The sequence below is a fragment of the Aquila chrysaetos genome, chromosome 18 (assembly GCF_900496995.4).
Source record: "Aquila chrysaetos chrysaetos chromosome 18, bAquChr1.4, whole genome shotgun sequence".
Taxonomy (NCBI): Eukaryota; Metazoa; Chordata; class Aves; order Accipitriformes; family Accipitridae; genus Aquila; species Aquila chrysaetos.
The window spans coordinates 8,688,525-8,705,095 of NC_044021.1; the positions used below are offsets into that span (position 1 = coordinate 8,688,525).

At 37.4% G+C, this 16,571-nt stretch overlaps 1 protein-coding gene across 4 annotated transcripts in view; it reads right to left on the reverse strand.

Annotated features, from left to right (window-relative positions):
* CDH10 (cadherin 10) overlaps positions 1-16,571 on the reverse strand; it is a 103,056-nt gene that overhangs the window by 24,866 nt on the left and 61,619 nt on the right. For all 4 annotated transcript variants that reach the window (XM_030041898.1, XM_030041895.1, XM_030041897.2 and 1 more), the window contains 2 exons: positions 13,014-13,308; positions 800-919 (listed from right to left, as the gene is read on the reverse strand). In XM_030041898.1, the coding sequence (XP_029897758.1) occupies positions 800-919; positions 13,014-13,308 (415 nt within the window). The remainder of the gene's footprint in view (positions 1-799; positions 920-13,013; positions 13,309-16,571) is intronic.

The window sequence follows — 16,571 nt, forward strand, 5'->3', positions numbered from 1 at the left end:
CTCCCCCGTGGACCTCCCTGGGCTGCAGGGGGACAGCCTGCCTCACCGTGGTCTTCCCCACGGGCTGCAGGGGAATCTCTGCTCCGGCGCCTGGAGCATCTCCTCCTCCTCCTTCTGCACTGACCTGGGGGTCTGCAGGGCTGTTTCTCTCACATGTTCTCACTCCTCTCTCCAGCTGCAGTTTCTGTTGCACAACAACTTTTTTCCCCTTCTTAAATCTGTTCTCCCAGAGGCACTACCACCGTCATTGATGGCCTCAGCCTTGGCCAGAGGCAGGTCCATCTTGGAGCCGGCTGGCATTGGCTCTGTCGGACATAGGGGAAGCTTCTAGCAGCTTCTCACAGAAGCCACCCCTGTAGCCCCCACTACCAAAACCTTGCCATGCAAACTCAACACACCAGTTTGCATTTCATGCTAAAAATGATTCAAGATATTTATGCGCAAGGTTTATGAGTAGAAAGAAAACCTTTTATTAGACCAAGTAGAAACATTAAGAAAAAAAAGAACAACATTTTCTAGGACACAAACCTTTATTCTTGTCTTTATCAGAAATGTAGTTACTTAGATCCTTAAGCTATCAGTAGTACAACTGTAAAGTGACTTGTGCTTCATAGTGTCAGCTGTAATAAATCTAAGTTTTCATATTTATTATAAGAATTATAAATTATGAGGAAAAAAGCAAGACATATGATTTCACTTCAGTTAGTTTCTAAAATTATTTTTTTGTATGATCTAAGATTTTTAAAATGAAAGAAAAAGTATACAGTTTATGGTAAATGGAAATGACAATTTTTCTAACCTGTTTCTGGTTCCACAGAGAAATATGGCTGTCCCTGAAGTATGCTGTAAATTACTCTGGCACTGTTTCCATATGAAGGATCATCTGCATCAGTAGCTGTAACTTGCACCACAGAAGTACCTGAAACATCCAAAGTCAATTTAGCTTCACATGGTACTAGGTGAAGGTCCAAGAACATTAATTTCCATTTGAGCAGACCCCAAAGAAAATTTCAGCTAATGTCAGTTGGACTTTTCAAATATATCTATGATCTTACAGTCAACTTCAGGTACATTCTTCCCTATTTCAGGATGTCATTCTACAGAAATTGAATCTAAACTTCCCTAATCCCACAGGCATGATTAAGATCTAATTAGCAAAGGTAAACAATAGCCGTAGTTGAGCTGAATTCTTATCCTTACCCAGCTACAATAATTTCATACTTATGCACTCACTTCCTGTTTTCAGAAGACTTATTTATTTTTATTACAATAAATATCTGCTTTCCATTACCTAGAACAATATTTTTTTTTTTGTCCAATGATGTCAACATGATATGAAACTACACATGCAGGAACATGACAGAAAAAGATGATTAAATAGGTCATTGGAACTTGGGAAAAACTAGTCATCAGTTCTCCCTACCTTCTAAGTGTTAATATAGATAGATACTACCAGAAGAAATACTGCCATATGGACTTTGAAATCTGCTGGTTATTTAGACTCCAGAAAATTTTCTGATTTTAAAGACCATCTCTAAATTTTAGTGGAATATACCTGTTCTTCAAAACATGAAATGTTTATCATTGCCTCTGCCATTTCTTGCTGAATCAAAATAGTTTCTACATCCTGTTCAACTCTTCCACCACAGAAATAAAGTATCAACAAGGATCTTCCCTATTGTACCTCCATAAATTGCAGATATGATTTTAAGAATAGAGGAAATAAGTGAAAAAAACAAGGAAAAGAAAATAAATTATCATATGCATGTGACTGGTTAGCCACTGGCTATTCTGAGGATCAGAAGACTTTCAAACCTATTTCTCCTTTTATCCCAATTTTTTTCCTCCAACAAATACTGCCAATTATTGTGAAATAAAGCACCTGTAAATCCAAGACACTTGGCACAACTATTTATTCCCTCTCATAGTTTAACTACACTACATATTTATTCTAACGTACATAGAAAGGCAAATAGAAGTAAATGCTAAGCTTCCTCAGTTTTGGGGGGATTTCACAAGATGACGACAAATCTGTTTTTGACAAGTCAATTGTTCAATCATGTGAAAAATTGTGCCAATATTGATGGAATGAGCACGTGCCTAACTGTTGAATCAGAGATGAGTCCTCAGAAACGTTCAGTTTTCAACTGTTTTAGAACAGAAACACTTGTTTCAGTGAGTCCCTAAAACTACTTGCATGTCATAAAGAAGGCTTAATAGGCAAATTCCTGGTTATATTATTTCTGGTATTAAAATGGAATTAATCACTGAGTTAACAGAACAAAGCCTCAAACACAAAATAAAATTTAAAAAAGATAAAAAACTGCTACACAAGTATAATGAAAAAATAAGATAAAAATTATGAACACTTTCCACTCTACTAATATTCATTTCAGTGACCATCTGGACGAGGGCTGAAACTGAAAATCTGAACACCTTTAAAATATAAGAATGTAAATGTTGTAGAACTGTCCTAAAAACTTCATCTGTTTCTGATTCACAAACGTCTTATCTCTCCAGACACAGTGAACTCCATTTGTAGATATATGTCTATATAAATATTCTGTTAAAAGATACAGAGGCCTTCTTGTTAAATATATTTAAGTTCTGAGCAATATTGCCTTGGTTCTGAAATGCACTTTTTGGACCATCCTAGTGTGTAGCAAACTGCAGTACTAGAATGTATACTTGCTCCTAAAGAATATTTGCTCTGAAATAGCAAAGAGGTGCTGTGTAAAAGTAGGATAAGAACAAATCATGTTCAGTAACTTAAGTGCTGCGAGTAAAAAAAGAAAAAAGCAACAGAAAAAAAATTAAACCACCAAGCCAGCAAGTACACTGATCAATACCGCATTATCCAAGTAAAGTTTACAAATCCATATAATATATGGATATATATCCATAAAACAGAGAACAGTCATCATCAAGGCATCTATCACAACAGTACAATGGATTAAACAGAAAAGTCTACATTGCAGACCCATTAAAGGTGATATTTTGTATCTATTACATGCAACTGAATTATTTATTTCTAATTTTCACATTTCCTTCATATGTTCAAACTAGCAGTATTTATTAATAGGTCAATTGTATGAGATTTTTATTTCATCTTAGTTTAAAAAAACATGCAGAATTGATGTTGAAGGATAATTTGGAAGAAAACTGAAGAAAGTGTTTAATAGCTTTAAAATAAATAAAAGAAAGTTCTATTTGCAATGTAATAAGTGTCTAATAGTTACTGCTGCCTCAATTATGTGGGTCATAATGCACATATAATATATTAATTAATGCTATTTAATACACATGAAACAGAACAAATCGTATCAGCTATTCTTCTCTCTAGCTGCAGTGAGCATGGCTGCATATACGCCCAATAAAATCTATCAGACGCTTCTTCTGAAAATTGCAGATTTGATCCTGTTCCCTTTAAAGTCTGTGGGAAGAGACTTTGGCTCCTTAATTTCATCACTATCACACAGTGCGATTTACTCAGTGGCTTGTGCTCAGGGTAACGTACACCCCGTTACCCAGAAGCAGTAAGGATAGACTATACTTCTTAACGTTGGCTCAGCTCTTTGGCTTTTGCCGGCCAGCCACCGGTCAGGTACCGGGCAGGAAAAGCGCAAGGGCACCGCTACACTTCTGCCTGCCATTCAAGATGCAGAAGTAAGTCACCACTTTGATCTTGGCCCTTGCTCCTAGGAAGAAGAGAGACATGTTCTCTAGGCTTCCACCAAGGGATCAGTGATTCCTATGAAAAACCTGATAGAAAACAGGCAAAGAAGCGAACAGGAGTCTATCAGGATATCAGTTATGTTGTGCACATGTTGATGTCAAACCATCAGCTTGTTTTGCTTTGTTTCAGTTCAATGAAGTCTCTGAAGACCACTGATGCTCAATACTACAAATACAATGCTTGCTCTGGTCTGAAACCTGGACCCGAAATCCCGAGGCACTGAAGATGATCAGTCGTGCCACAGTTTAAAAACTGCAGTGTGGGTGTGACTTAGTCAGCACTACTTGGTCTGGGCCTTGCTCTGTCTTTTACATAGGCATACATTGCTTCTGATGAAGTTGGTGAGTCTTTGGCCTTCGGGATCTAAAGTTTAATCTGAAGTCTGTAGGACGGCATAAAGGAGGCAGTGATAATATACTGGAGAATATGGCATCAGCGATGTTATCAATACGATATATGAATTCTGTGATTTTCTCCTTGTACACTTGCAAATTTTATTATATGATAAATTAGAATTCTACCGTGGTGAGCTAGGTCCAGAAATAAACAGTCATTTGTCAGATTATTGTAGTTCTCAGAAGGCATATTTTAACATAATTTTAACTATAATGTTTGCATCTCCCTAGGGTCTGGTACTATGATAGTAATATTTGGCCTTTTTTAATGTGTTCCTTGCAAGCATCTTCAAACACCATACAAGTATTAATGACTTTGACCTCACAATGCATTTATGAGGTAGACCTATTAGATAAGAATCACTGAAGTTAATTAGCTAGGACAAAGAACCCACAAAATACCCATTGTAGAGCTGAATTTGAAACTTATATTTCCTTTTCCTTGCTCCCAACTGAGTTATGTGATATTTAACCACAGCAAGTACCCTCCCTAGTAAATTATCCATAAAAATAACATGTCTAATAGAAATTTTCTGCTCTTTCTAGCAGAAAAGAGAGGAAATAATGACACATGTTCTCCCCTGAAATAAACTATTTAATGCAGCAGAATAACAAAGAAGTGGAAGGGTCTGCATATTCAGAGAAGTTGATGTCAGAAAGATCTTTGGCTACATGGTACTCCTGTAACTTGGAAAACAATAAGCTGGAAACAAGCACATCAGTGGAGATTTCCAATTCTTTTAAGATGTCCCTTTTATAGAAAAATAATGTTTAATCTTGAGGGTTTTTTTTGGTTTTGTTTTGTCTTTTTTTTTTCTTTTTTGTCCCCTCTCCTTATGACAGGATTTGTGTACAGAGTGAAATTGGAGTTTGTAAAAAATTGAAAAATATAATATAATAATTTGGGTTTTCAAAATCTGTCATTATTGATATTATAAAACTATAAGTCAGAAGATGCAAAAGGGTTTGGTGAGAGAGCTATAAAAAAAAAGATTAAAAAAAACTTTATTAATTGGAAACAAGAAGGAAGTGTTATAAGATAAATGCTATGGCAGAGAAGACTAAGCATTGGGAATTGGTGGAACAGCACTAATGAGGGAGTGTACAAAAAGCCTCGGGAGAAAGCTGAGCGATAGTAGCTCTAAGTGCTGTTTGAAGAGGAAGACAAAAAGATAAACATGAGTAGAGATGACAGGCTAACTGTGGGACACCCAACCTGTAGTTCACGTGTAAACCCAGAGGAAGGTAACATCTTATGAAACATATATTGATATCCCTAATTCAGCAGCAGAAAAGACCAGCATGACAGATAGTAGAAACAGCACTGAAGATACAGGATGGAATAAGCATAAGGAATGACTAGAGAATATACAGGCTACAACAGATGAATAGAGAAACATCAACAAATAGAAGAAAGGATGTGATGATTAAAACAAAAAAAGGTCTAAATAACAGAAAGTTCTGAAAGCTTGTCTAAAATATACCAATAGGCAAAAATCCACGGGAAAAGCTGTACAGAGGAAAACAGACTCATTTGCAGTTCTGAAAAGAAACCCTTGAATGAGCAGAAAGAGATAGACAGGTGAAGAATATGATGGACAGAACAGAAGATTGTTGTCAAAACTGTAAGAATATTCTGAGTTATAAACTTTGAAAGTAAGGAAAGGAAAAAAGTGAAAGAAGAGAAAATATCCTGTAATCAGTACAAAGACATCAGGAGAACAAGACCTCTTCTAGGATATTGACCCAACTGCAAGATCCTGAAGTTGGCCCATTTATCTCTGCCTTTACTATGATTAATAAGCAGCAGAAGAAAGATGAACAAGACAACAAAGAATCTATGTGCCTTTGTCAAGACACTGTGTTTAATAATAGAAATAGCCACATTCTCAGGTATCCATCTAGCTAATACCACAGCCTGAGGAAGAAATCAAAACTGCTGTTTCTGGCTTGAAAGAGGCTGGCTACATCATGATTTGATATCTTAAGGATGGGGGCAGATGGAGTAGATAAAGACTTAATAGCCTTTTTCTTACCTCCTGGCCCTCTTTGTAGTACCTTACAGTACAGGGCATTTTAGGATGGAGCAAACCCTGCACTCCAAGGGGTGCACAGATTTCCATTATTTCAAGCTAATGCTTCCTGCACTTTTTTGCTACTTGTGCACTTCTTTTGCCGCTTTTGGTGAAGAAAGCAGGACATTAGGCTGTTATTACAGCCTTAATTTATGAATTAGTAAAGAAATACTGGTGATTAAATGTTTACCAACTCACTCAGTTATTAAGTAACAGAGATATGGTGGTATACTGATGAAATTAATGATATATGCAGTCTTGCTGAAAACTTAAAATGTATGAAGAAAACCCAATAGCTCTGAACTCTAGCTGCTATCTACATTACACAGTGTAGCTCTAAAAGAAATGAGGCATATGAGTAAACTTACACAGTATGATACGCTACCATATCTTCTTTCTGGTATTCAAATGAGTGCATATTGAGTTAATATGAACATCTCATCACTATGGTTGCGGTACAGATGTGTATAAATAGACAACACAGTTGCAAAACTGCAGAATCGTTGACTATTTTTTTTTACATTTCTTAAAATAGAGATGAGATTAAGCCCATCCATTTAAAACAGTGATATTCAGTACTGGGATTGAGAGTGCAGGCACCAGATGATAGCAGAGGTCTTGAGAATGCAGTCCCAGAATAACATACCAGAAGCCCCAAAGGCATAAATGCAAGTTGCAAGTTACTGGTCATATTAGAGACTGACTTGGATTTAAGGTATAACAAAGAAAAAAAAGAACAAATATCTAACGTGTAAAACATCACTTGTATGGTGAAAATACAGAGTAGGTAACTGGAGAATCTAAATGATGATGACAACATCTACTAGAATTGGAACCAATGAACAAAAAGAATTGTTCCAGTGTTGTCTCCCCCAATAAAAGGTATGACATCTGATCAATATTACCATCTATCTACAGCAGGTCCTCTTTCACCTTTGGTAGTGAAAAAGCCATGCCTTTTCATTTGCTATTCACCCCATTTTGCTACTTCCACTGACCAACCATATTTATGTATAAAAAAATCTTTCTCTATATAGTTGGTTTAAATAGATAGTAATTTTAAAAAGCAGTGTTTGTGTATGTGTATGTGCCTGTCTAATGCTCCAACTTTCCCACCTGACAACGTGATTGATAGTAAAATATCAAATCTGGATGAATAGACAGTAGCAGGAGTGCAAGGCATTCCATAAACAGATAGATATATTTTTAGTGAATAATTCTATCATAGAAACATAGAATATCTCCAGTTGGAAGGGACCCACAAGGATCATCAAGTCCAACTCCCTGGTCCTTGCAGGACTACCTAAAACTACCATATGACTAAGAGCGTCATCCAGATGCTCCTTGAACTCTGACAGGCTTGATGCCTTGACCACTTCCCTGGGGTGCTTGTTCCAGTGACTGACCACCCTCTCAGGGAAGAACCTTTGCCTAATGTCCAATCTGAACTTCCCCTGATGCAGCTTCATTGCATTTCCTCGTGTCCTGTCGCTGGTCACCAGAGAGAGGAGATCAGCACCTCTCCCTCCACTGCCCCCCTTAAGGAAGCTGTAGACTGCGACAAGGAGTCATCGCCTTCTCTTCTCCAAGCTGAACAAACCAAGTGACCTCAGCCGCTCCTCTTAAGTCTTGCCCTCAAGATGTTTCACCATCTTGATTGCCGTCTGCTGGACACACTCTAATAATTTGATATCCTTCTTATATTGAGGTGCCCAAAACTGCATACAGTACTTGAGGTGGGGCTGCACCAGAGTGGACAATCACTTCCCTCGACCGGCTAGCTATGCTGTGCTTGATTCACCCCAGGGCATGGTTGGCTGTTTTGGTTGCCAGGGCACACTGTTGACTCATACTCAACTTGCCATCAAACCAAACCCCCCAGATCTCTTTCCACAGGGCTGCTCTCCACCCTCTCGTCACCCAATTTGTACGTATAACCAGGATTACACCATCCCAGATGGAGAATCTGGCTCTTGCCCTCGTTAGACTTCATATGGTTGGTGATTGCCCAGTTCTCTAGTCTATCCGGATCTCCCTGTAAGGCCTCTCTACCCTCGAGGGAGTCCACAGCTCCTCCTAGTTTAGTATCATCGGCAAACTTACTTAATGTACATTCAAGTCCTGCATCCAGATCATTTATGAAAACATTAAAGAACACTGGCCCTAAAATCCGAGCCCTGGGGAACCCCACTGGTGACTGGCCACCAGCCTGATGTAACCCACATTTACTATAATTCTTTGAGACCGACCCGTCAGCCGTCAGTATTATGGACTCACCCAACGTATTATGGACTTGTCTAGCTGTGTGGTGGACAGTTTATCCACAAGGATACTATGAGAGACAGTATCAAAAGCTTTGCTAAAATCCCAAACCACCACATTTACTGGCTTCCTTTGGCCAACTAGATGTCATAAAAGCAAATTAAGTTGGTTAAGCAGGACTTTCCCCTCGTGAACCTGTGCTGGCTATGACCAATGACTATGTTGTCTCTCGAGTGATTTTTGGTAACTCGCAGAATAACCTTCTCCATAATTTTACAAGGCACTGAAGTGAGACTGACAGGCTTGTAATTACTAGGGTCTTCCTTCTTACCCTTCTTGAAAATTAGGACAACATTTGCCAGCTTCCAGTCAAATGGGACCCCTCCAGACACCCAAGACTGTTGAAAAATAATGGAGAGAGGTCCTACAATGACATTGGCCAGCTCTTTCATTAACCTGGGATGAATCCCGTCGGGACCCATAGATTTATGCGCATCCAGCTGGAGCAGCAAGTCTCAAGTTCAGAGTTGGCTGGGAGTTTATCATCCCCCCCCCCCCCCCCCCCAGCCATGGTCTTCCAATACAGGGCTCTGGGGGTCCCAGGGCCCATCATTGCTATTGAAAGCAGAGGTGAAGAAGGCATTAAATGTTTCTGCTTTGTCATGTCCCTATCTGTGAGGTGACCGACCTCATCAAGTAATGGACCAATGTTATCTCTGATCCTTCTTTTGCTGTTAACATTTAAAAAAGTCCTTTTTGTTGTCCTTCACAGTGCTGGCCAGCTTGAACTCTAATCGAGTTTTAGCCCCACAGATTTTCTCCCTACAGTGGTGAACAGCATCTCTGTAGTCCTCCCGTATCACCTGTATGCTTTCCTTTTCCACCTAAGTTCTAGAAGATCCCTGCTCATCCAAGCTGGCCTTCTGCCCCACTTGCTTGACTTTTGACACCTTGGAATTGCATGTTCCTGCGCTCTTAAGAGATGGCTCGTAAAAAGTGACCAGCATTTGTGGACCCCAATGCCATCAAAAGCAGATTCTCAGGGGACCTTACTGACTAGCTCCTTCAGCAGCCTGAAGTCTGCTCTCCTCATATCCAGGGCTGAAGTTTTGCTGGGAATTTTTCTCCTATCACGTCCAATGTTCCAGAACTCAACTACTTTGTGGTCACTGTGACCAAGACAGCCACCAATCACCACTTTGCCCACGAGTCCCTCTCTGTTTACAAACAACAAATCTAGGAGGGCGCCTTTCCTAGTTGGCTCCCTAACTGCACCAAGAAGTTACCTTTAACATGCTTCAGAAATTTCCTGGGCTTGTTTGTGTCCACTGTATGATATTCCCAGTTGATGTCCGGGAAGTTAAAATCACCCATAAAGACAAGGGCAGTTGATCTAGAGATATCTCTTAATTTCTCATAGAATAATTCATTGGGGTCATCATCCTGGCTGAGCGGTCGATAGAAGACTCCCACAACAGCATCTGCTTTATTTGCTTTCACTTTCATCCTTACCCAGAGGCTCTCAACTGTGTTGTTGCCAACTGTAAGCACCATACAGAGTCCAACCCCTCCTTTACGTACAGCACCACTCCCTGCCTTGCCTGCTCTGCCTATCCCCACTGAAGAGCCTATAACTGTCCATCACGGCACCCCAGTCACAGGACTCATCTCACCAGGTTTCGCTTAGCCCAGTGATGTTGTAGTTCTGGGATTGGGCCAAAGCTTCTATCTCCTTTGCTTATTCCTCATGCTGCAGGCATTTGTATGAAGACATTTCAAATGTGCTCCAGTGTACTCAGCACATCGTGGAGTGGACTGAAGGACCTCGCTAGCACACCATCCCTCAAACATTGACATGCCATGCCCAGGGTTATCTCTAGTGAGCCTGGTTTTATCACTTTCCCCCTTCAAATCTACTTTAAAGCTCTATGTAATGGCTTTAAACTGAAAGAGGGTAGATTTAGATTAGATGTAAGGAAGAAGTTCTTCACTATGAGGGTGGTGAGGCACTGGAACAGGTTGCCCAGAGAAGTTGTGGCTGCCCCATCCCTGGAAGTGGTCAAGGCCAGGCTGGATGGGGCTTTGAGCAACCTGGTCTAGTGGAAGGTGTCCCTGCCCATGGCCAGGGGATTGGAACTAAATAATCTTTATGGTCCCTTCCAACCCAAACCGTTCTATGATTCTATGATATTATATTTAATTATTATACAAATATATGAAGATTTCTTAACATACTGACTTTAAAATTTCTAATTAATTCTATTTGCCTCAAAATTTTTATGCAGCTTGTTCTTTTAGAATATTTCTCCCCTTCTCCATTCAGCCTTTAGTTTTGAGATTACAGAGTAGATTTTTAACTTGGAAAATGAAATTGGTGTTTTGAGGAAATTAATCAACTTTGAGGAATACCTTATAGAATAACATCATCCACTCATGGACCACAGATGAACATATGCCTCTAGGGACCAGCCATAAAGCTAAAAGCCATAAAGCTAAAAGCAAATTTTACCTATCAGGTAGTGTGTAGTCTAGCAGCTGAATGAACACAGTTATAAAATCCAGGAACATGGCAGATTTTAACCTAGTTACAATTCTCAAAATTATGGTCGTTTTATTGAAGAAAAGTCCATTTGTTTTAGCACAGCAATTTGTGCAAGATACAGGGTTAATACTCTAAATACATCCAAGCTTTTTTGTTTTTTTACCCATCAGTGTAGTTTTTTTGATATTTTTCTTAGCTCTTTTTCTTGCTTACCACGTTTCCATTGTGTTGCAGTGCAACAAAATTTGCACTTTCAAAGTTTGTATGATCTATGTGGACGTACAGATACACTGGAACGTCACATCCTGCATATTTTAGACTCATTGCAATAGTGTTTTGGATGTTTGAGAACACTTAAGACAAAGATGAACTTTATGGAATTGAGACTTACAAAATTAGGAATCAATAGGTTATAACTGAATGTCATATAATAGCATATTATTTAATGAAAACACTGAATCATTTTCATAAAACCTTGCCAAGAATATTTTAAGCAATGCTTTCTGGAATTTATAGAAAGAACATGAGAAATAAGGTGGAAGCTCTAAGATGTCTTATTTTAACACTACTGTAATCTTGCCACATGCTTCTCTAGAAAAAAATGCAGAAATGCTCTTTCAAGATGCTCTGCCTAAAGCTATATATATTTACTGAAATGGATGATTCTAGAGAACTGATCAGTAAATGAATAAATCAGTATTACATTTTGTTCTATTTTGTAACAGTAAAGAAAGAAGGCTTTTCAGTTCCCCTCTTAATGTGGACTAGTTTGATGGGATTCCAGTACAGCCCTATGCAATCATCTGACAGATTTCTTCCTCTTTCTTTTTTTATTTTCCTCTGTACTAAAACCTGCTAGCTGAATATGAGGACTTTTAAAAATTATTCAATCACAAACTAAAAGCTGATTGAAATATCTTATTAAGAATACAAAATTACTAGTATTATGCTTCCACACATTGCTGCACAGCTTTGCTAAGGCCATTCTCTTCCAATAATTATGTATTTTCTCGCTCTTTTAACATTTTCCAAAGCCCAGGAAAGTAAGTACTAAAACTTCAATACCTGTACATGTAAAACATCTCAAAGCACTGTTTGATCTAGTTCAGGCAGTGGTAGTAATTAAAAGAGTAATAACGGCCAAAAGAAGTATTGAAGTTATGGTGTGTTTCCTGAATATTTAGAAATTACTATTATATCTACAGTTATACAATGAATAAGTGAATATTAATTTTTAAAAAGAGACTTGATATATTTTTAAGCTTTTCAAAATTCTTCCTAAAGAGTTGTATGCACTAATCAATAATAGCTCATATTCTAAAATGCTGTTGTTTATGAATCTGACCAACTGGTGTGATCCAGGCCACAACTTTGTAGATAAAATAGGAACTGAAAATACATTGCAAACAGAAGAAGGATTAACTCAAACAGCTGTTTAAGATTCTTGAAGTTGGCACTCATGAATGAGTTAAGGGAGGAACCAAAAGCACAGGAGGATTTGTCCATACACTAAAAAACTGACAGCAAAGAGAATAAAGAGGGTGTCTACCTTCAGGCAGTGCATCAACAGCATGAGTAAACATATAACTCTCCTCAGCCACAGAAAGAGTGAAAGTGGAGACAGCTCTCCATTCAGTGCTTATCACCACTGGGGACCTCCAGTGAAAATGAAAGAAAAAATTCATTGAGCTTTTAAGAAGCTAATTTAGTGATCTTATTCTAACAGTTCTTAAGGAGGAGGGTGATTCACCATTAACTACTTTCTATTTATTTTGTATTCCAAATCACTGTAAATTAATAATTTGAATATTCTAAGTAAATAGATCTCAAATCACAAAAATCTGTTTCTGGATGCAATTCCAAAATTTGAACAAACAAACCAAAATGAAAAATACTTAAGCTCTCAGGTAGAATTTCGAACATGACTGGCTTTTCAGAGGATGGGGAAATTATTCATGAAGTAACATAGAACAGGCATTTGTGCTTCAGTATAAAGCACTCACCCACTACTGACATTTCAGGAACACTAGCAGTGTAAATTTCTTCCGGAAATGTTGGTTCATTGTCATTGATGTCATGGATTTTGATGACAAACTCAGATTCAGGTTCCACTGGTCTCAGAGTTCTTCTATTAATAGCTTGGGCACGCAGGGTATAAAATGCTTTCTCTTCCCTGTCAATTCTCCGAGTAGCATGAATGTCACCTGTTTTCTCATCAATTATAAAAAGAGTACCAGCCCCATCTCCTGACAAAATGTATTTGAGGGATCCATCTCCCTTGTCCTGGTCAGAATGAAGCTGAAAAGGAAGAAATACAAGAGCGTTTAATTTAGAAGTAATGAAAAGGTTTTTTTTGTTGTTGTTGGTGGTGGTGGTGGTTTTTTTTAAATAATGATTATGTATTAAATCATTCTGCATGCAACAGACATGTTTAATACCAACAAGAAAAAGTTATTTTCAGTCACCATTGACTGGCAGTCATGGTGTCATACTGAGACATTTTTTTCCTAACTTAGCTCCAGGAATCTTTTAACTTGGCTGTCATGGCAGATTTTAGTTTTGCAGCAACACCTGCTCTCTGTTAAGAAACATTTGCACCACAATTCTTAAAGAAGATTTTTATGTTAATACTGACCTTTTCCTTCCTTGAAGAGATCCTATTAAAAATTCACAACCTGCTGTGCTAGTTGTAAATTCAGTAAGCAGATAAAGAACATGGCAGAATACATGACAATTAAGGAAAATAGAACAACTGGTTCCATGTCATACTAATTTTTTTTTTTATTTCATGTTGTTTATATTTCTCCTAAATTGGAGAACATTTCATTTTAAGTCATTATCATTTTCACTCCATCAACTAATGTAAATAGCGTAAAGGAAAGAAACAAATTTATTAAGCATTCAGTATTGATTTTATACCCATTATGTAAGTAATACAAAGCTGAACTTCATCTATTAATGACCTGTAGTACTGACTGACTTTAGTACATCTATAACAAAAAAAATTATTCAATTATGTTACTTTGTTTGGTACAGTGATATGGTTGGCTTATGTGATCTTTTGGATACACTTACCATAATTTCTCTCATCACCTTGTTGGAAAGTTCCTTCCAATCTCATTGATTTCATAATTAACTGAAAGAATCTGGCATTCAGATTTATTTTCACCATTAAATATATACATTTTTAATTTTGGGGTTCAGCAGAAGGATCAAATTAAGTAGAAGCTCTGATTACAATAATGAAGTGCAAATATAAAGACTTTTAAAAAAAATCACACTCAAAAAATATCAGAATGTTCCAAAAAGTTTAAGACAGAACTAGCGCCTTTTTTCCTTTCTAAAAATAGTTATCTGAACACACATTAACATCATCAATTAGAACAACAGTAAGATCATATTTAGTCATTTGAAGGTTTTAGTTAATATAAGCTCACATTTCAGATCATGAAAAATGTTATAATGTAGCTTAGTACAAATATCACCCTTGGCATGCAGTCACAGAAATATTTCTCTTTTTTGTCTATAATGCCCTTGTATTGCCTTCCATAGCATCTATTTTAAGTCAGTATCAGAGGTAGAATATTCAACTGTTAGGGTTTTGAATGTGGCTTTCCTTGCCTTTTGTGCTGAAACCAAACATACACAGTGGACTGGTAGGATAAGCTGAAGTCAAACAGTAAACTTCTCTTCCATGAAACATTTTTCAAACACTGAATGTTTCCCACACACTTGCAATATATGGAACAGAAGGAGCTCATGTGGAATCTTGGATCAAAGCCTTTATGGTAGAAATTTAGAAAACTATCATTGTTCTGAACTTTGATTTTCTATATAAAGGTTTTCCTATTTTCTTTTAGCTCAGAAATAAACCTTGAGAAACACTGTAAATATTTATCAAAGAATGACAAATTAAACTTTGTTTACATTACATACATGTATGTTTACTTTACAAAATACATATTTTCTTACTACTTTCTTTTTTTCATTCTATAATAAATAAATAGGAAGCTCCACCAAACATGAAGAGTAGGGAAGTAAATGTTAAGAGCAATCTTTTGAAATAAATCCTATTCTTTCTTTTCCTTCCATTTCTCTCGCTGACTTCAAACTGAAGGTTTCAAGACATTCTCACTCCTCTTTTGTGGAATGAACTTTTACTCTGAACTTTAATCCCTTATGCTTCTCTCTTGATGGCCCTTTCACCCTTCTAAGTAACACGGTTTTTAGGGGACTGGACAGTGTCTTGCAGGCTCTGGCCTATTTTATAATGTCATTTAGTGTAACTAGTCCTCAAAAGCCTTTTAAGTGTTTTCTTCTCCAGGTTTTCCTAGGATACCACCTTATCTTCAAAAAGGTTTTGGTCCTAAGCGCTCACTGGTGGTCCATGACCACTAAATACAGTATTTCCACAGCAGAGTGATGAAGAGCAGTTGTAGGAGGCTGCTCTTCCTTAGACACATGCACCAGAAATACAAAATAAAGGCCCGTTTAAACAAGAAAGATTGTGCGGAAAAGAAAATCTTCAAATGGGTACATTGCAGTTTTCCTATATGCCTTCCAAAGTCAGATCTGGTATTATAAATCTTACAAAAGTTGATGATAGTACATTGGGGCTCCAGTGCCTGTCCTTTAACTCAGAAATCAGTTAGCAGAGTCTGGCAAAATCCATTCTAATAAATTCTTCATCTCCAGAATAGCATAACCCCATGAAAACAGTTCCCAGGAATACTATCTTGCCAAATTTAACTCGCAAATCATGCATAGAAATTGTTTTGGCGAGAATGTTGCCTGCACTAGAAGCACACAGTGTAGTGAACAGAACTAAATCAGAAAATGAAGAAAACCCCTACACTACAAAATATGAAGCTTTTGAACAACTATATTTAGATCCAATTCAGGATGTAAAGATCTTCTAATATACTTATTTGTCTAATATTTAAGGTACTATCTATGTTGATGGTTTTCCATTACTTCTCCTGTAGCTATGTGTGTGTCAAAAATTCTTACTAAACTGGTTTGGAAGTGAAAAATATTCTTTTCACATCACTCACAAAATCATTAACCTTTTACCTCCACCAAATTCAAACTATAGTTTTCTTCCCACCTATATTAGCCAAAAGACAGGAAAGGGGACTGAATATAAGATTTTGAGACATCCACATAAAGGCTTTTAAGGAGTAGATAGTTGCACTTCAGAGTAACATATTTCTAAGGAATACTAACCTGCATAGTTTAGAAGAACACTTTAAACTATAACACTTTACATTTTCTGAAAAATATTAATAATGTAACTTTGGATTGGTAATCCAATTTAAATTTTATGTATACGCATAACAGTCCACAGTTATAGTAGAAAAACTTCAAATTCAGAATGACATTTCAGAAGGTGTTCTTGGGTGATCAGGAAACAAAGCTATAGATACAATGAACAGGGCTTCCAGACATAATTCAAGGAGTGAAAATGTGTGTTATATACAAGCAAGGAAAGATAATACCTCTCATTTCATTTGCTTAGCTCTTAATTCAATCCAGATGTTATTAGAGGAATCAAGATGGCT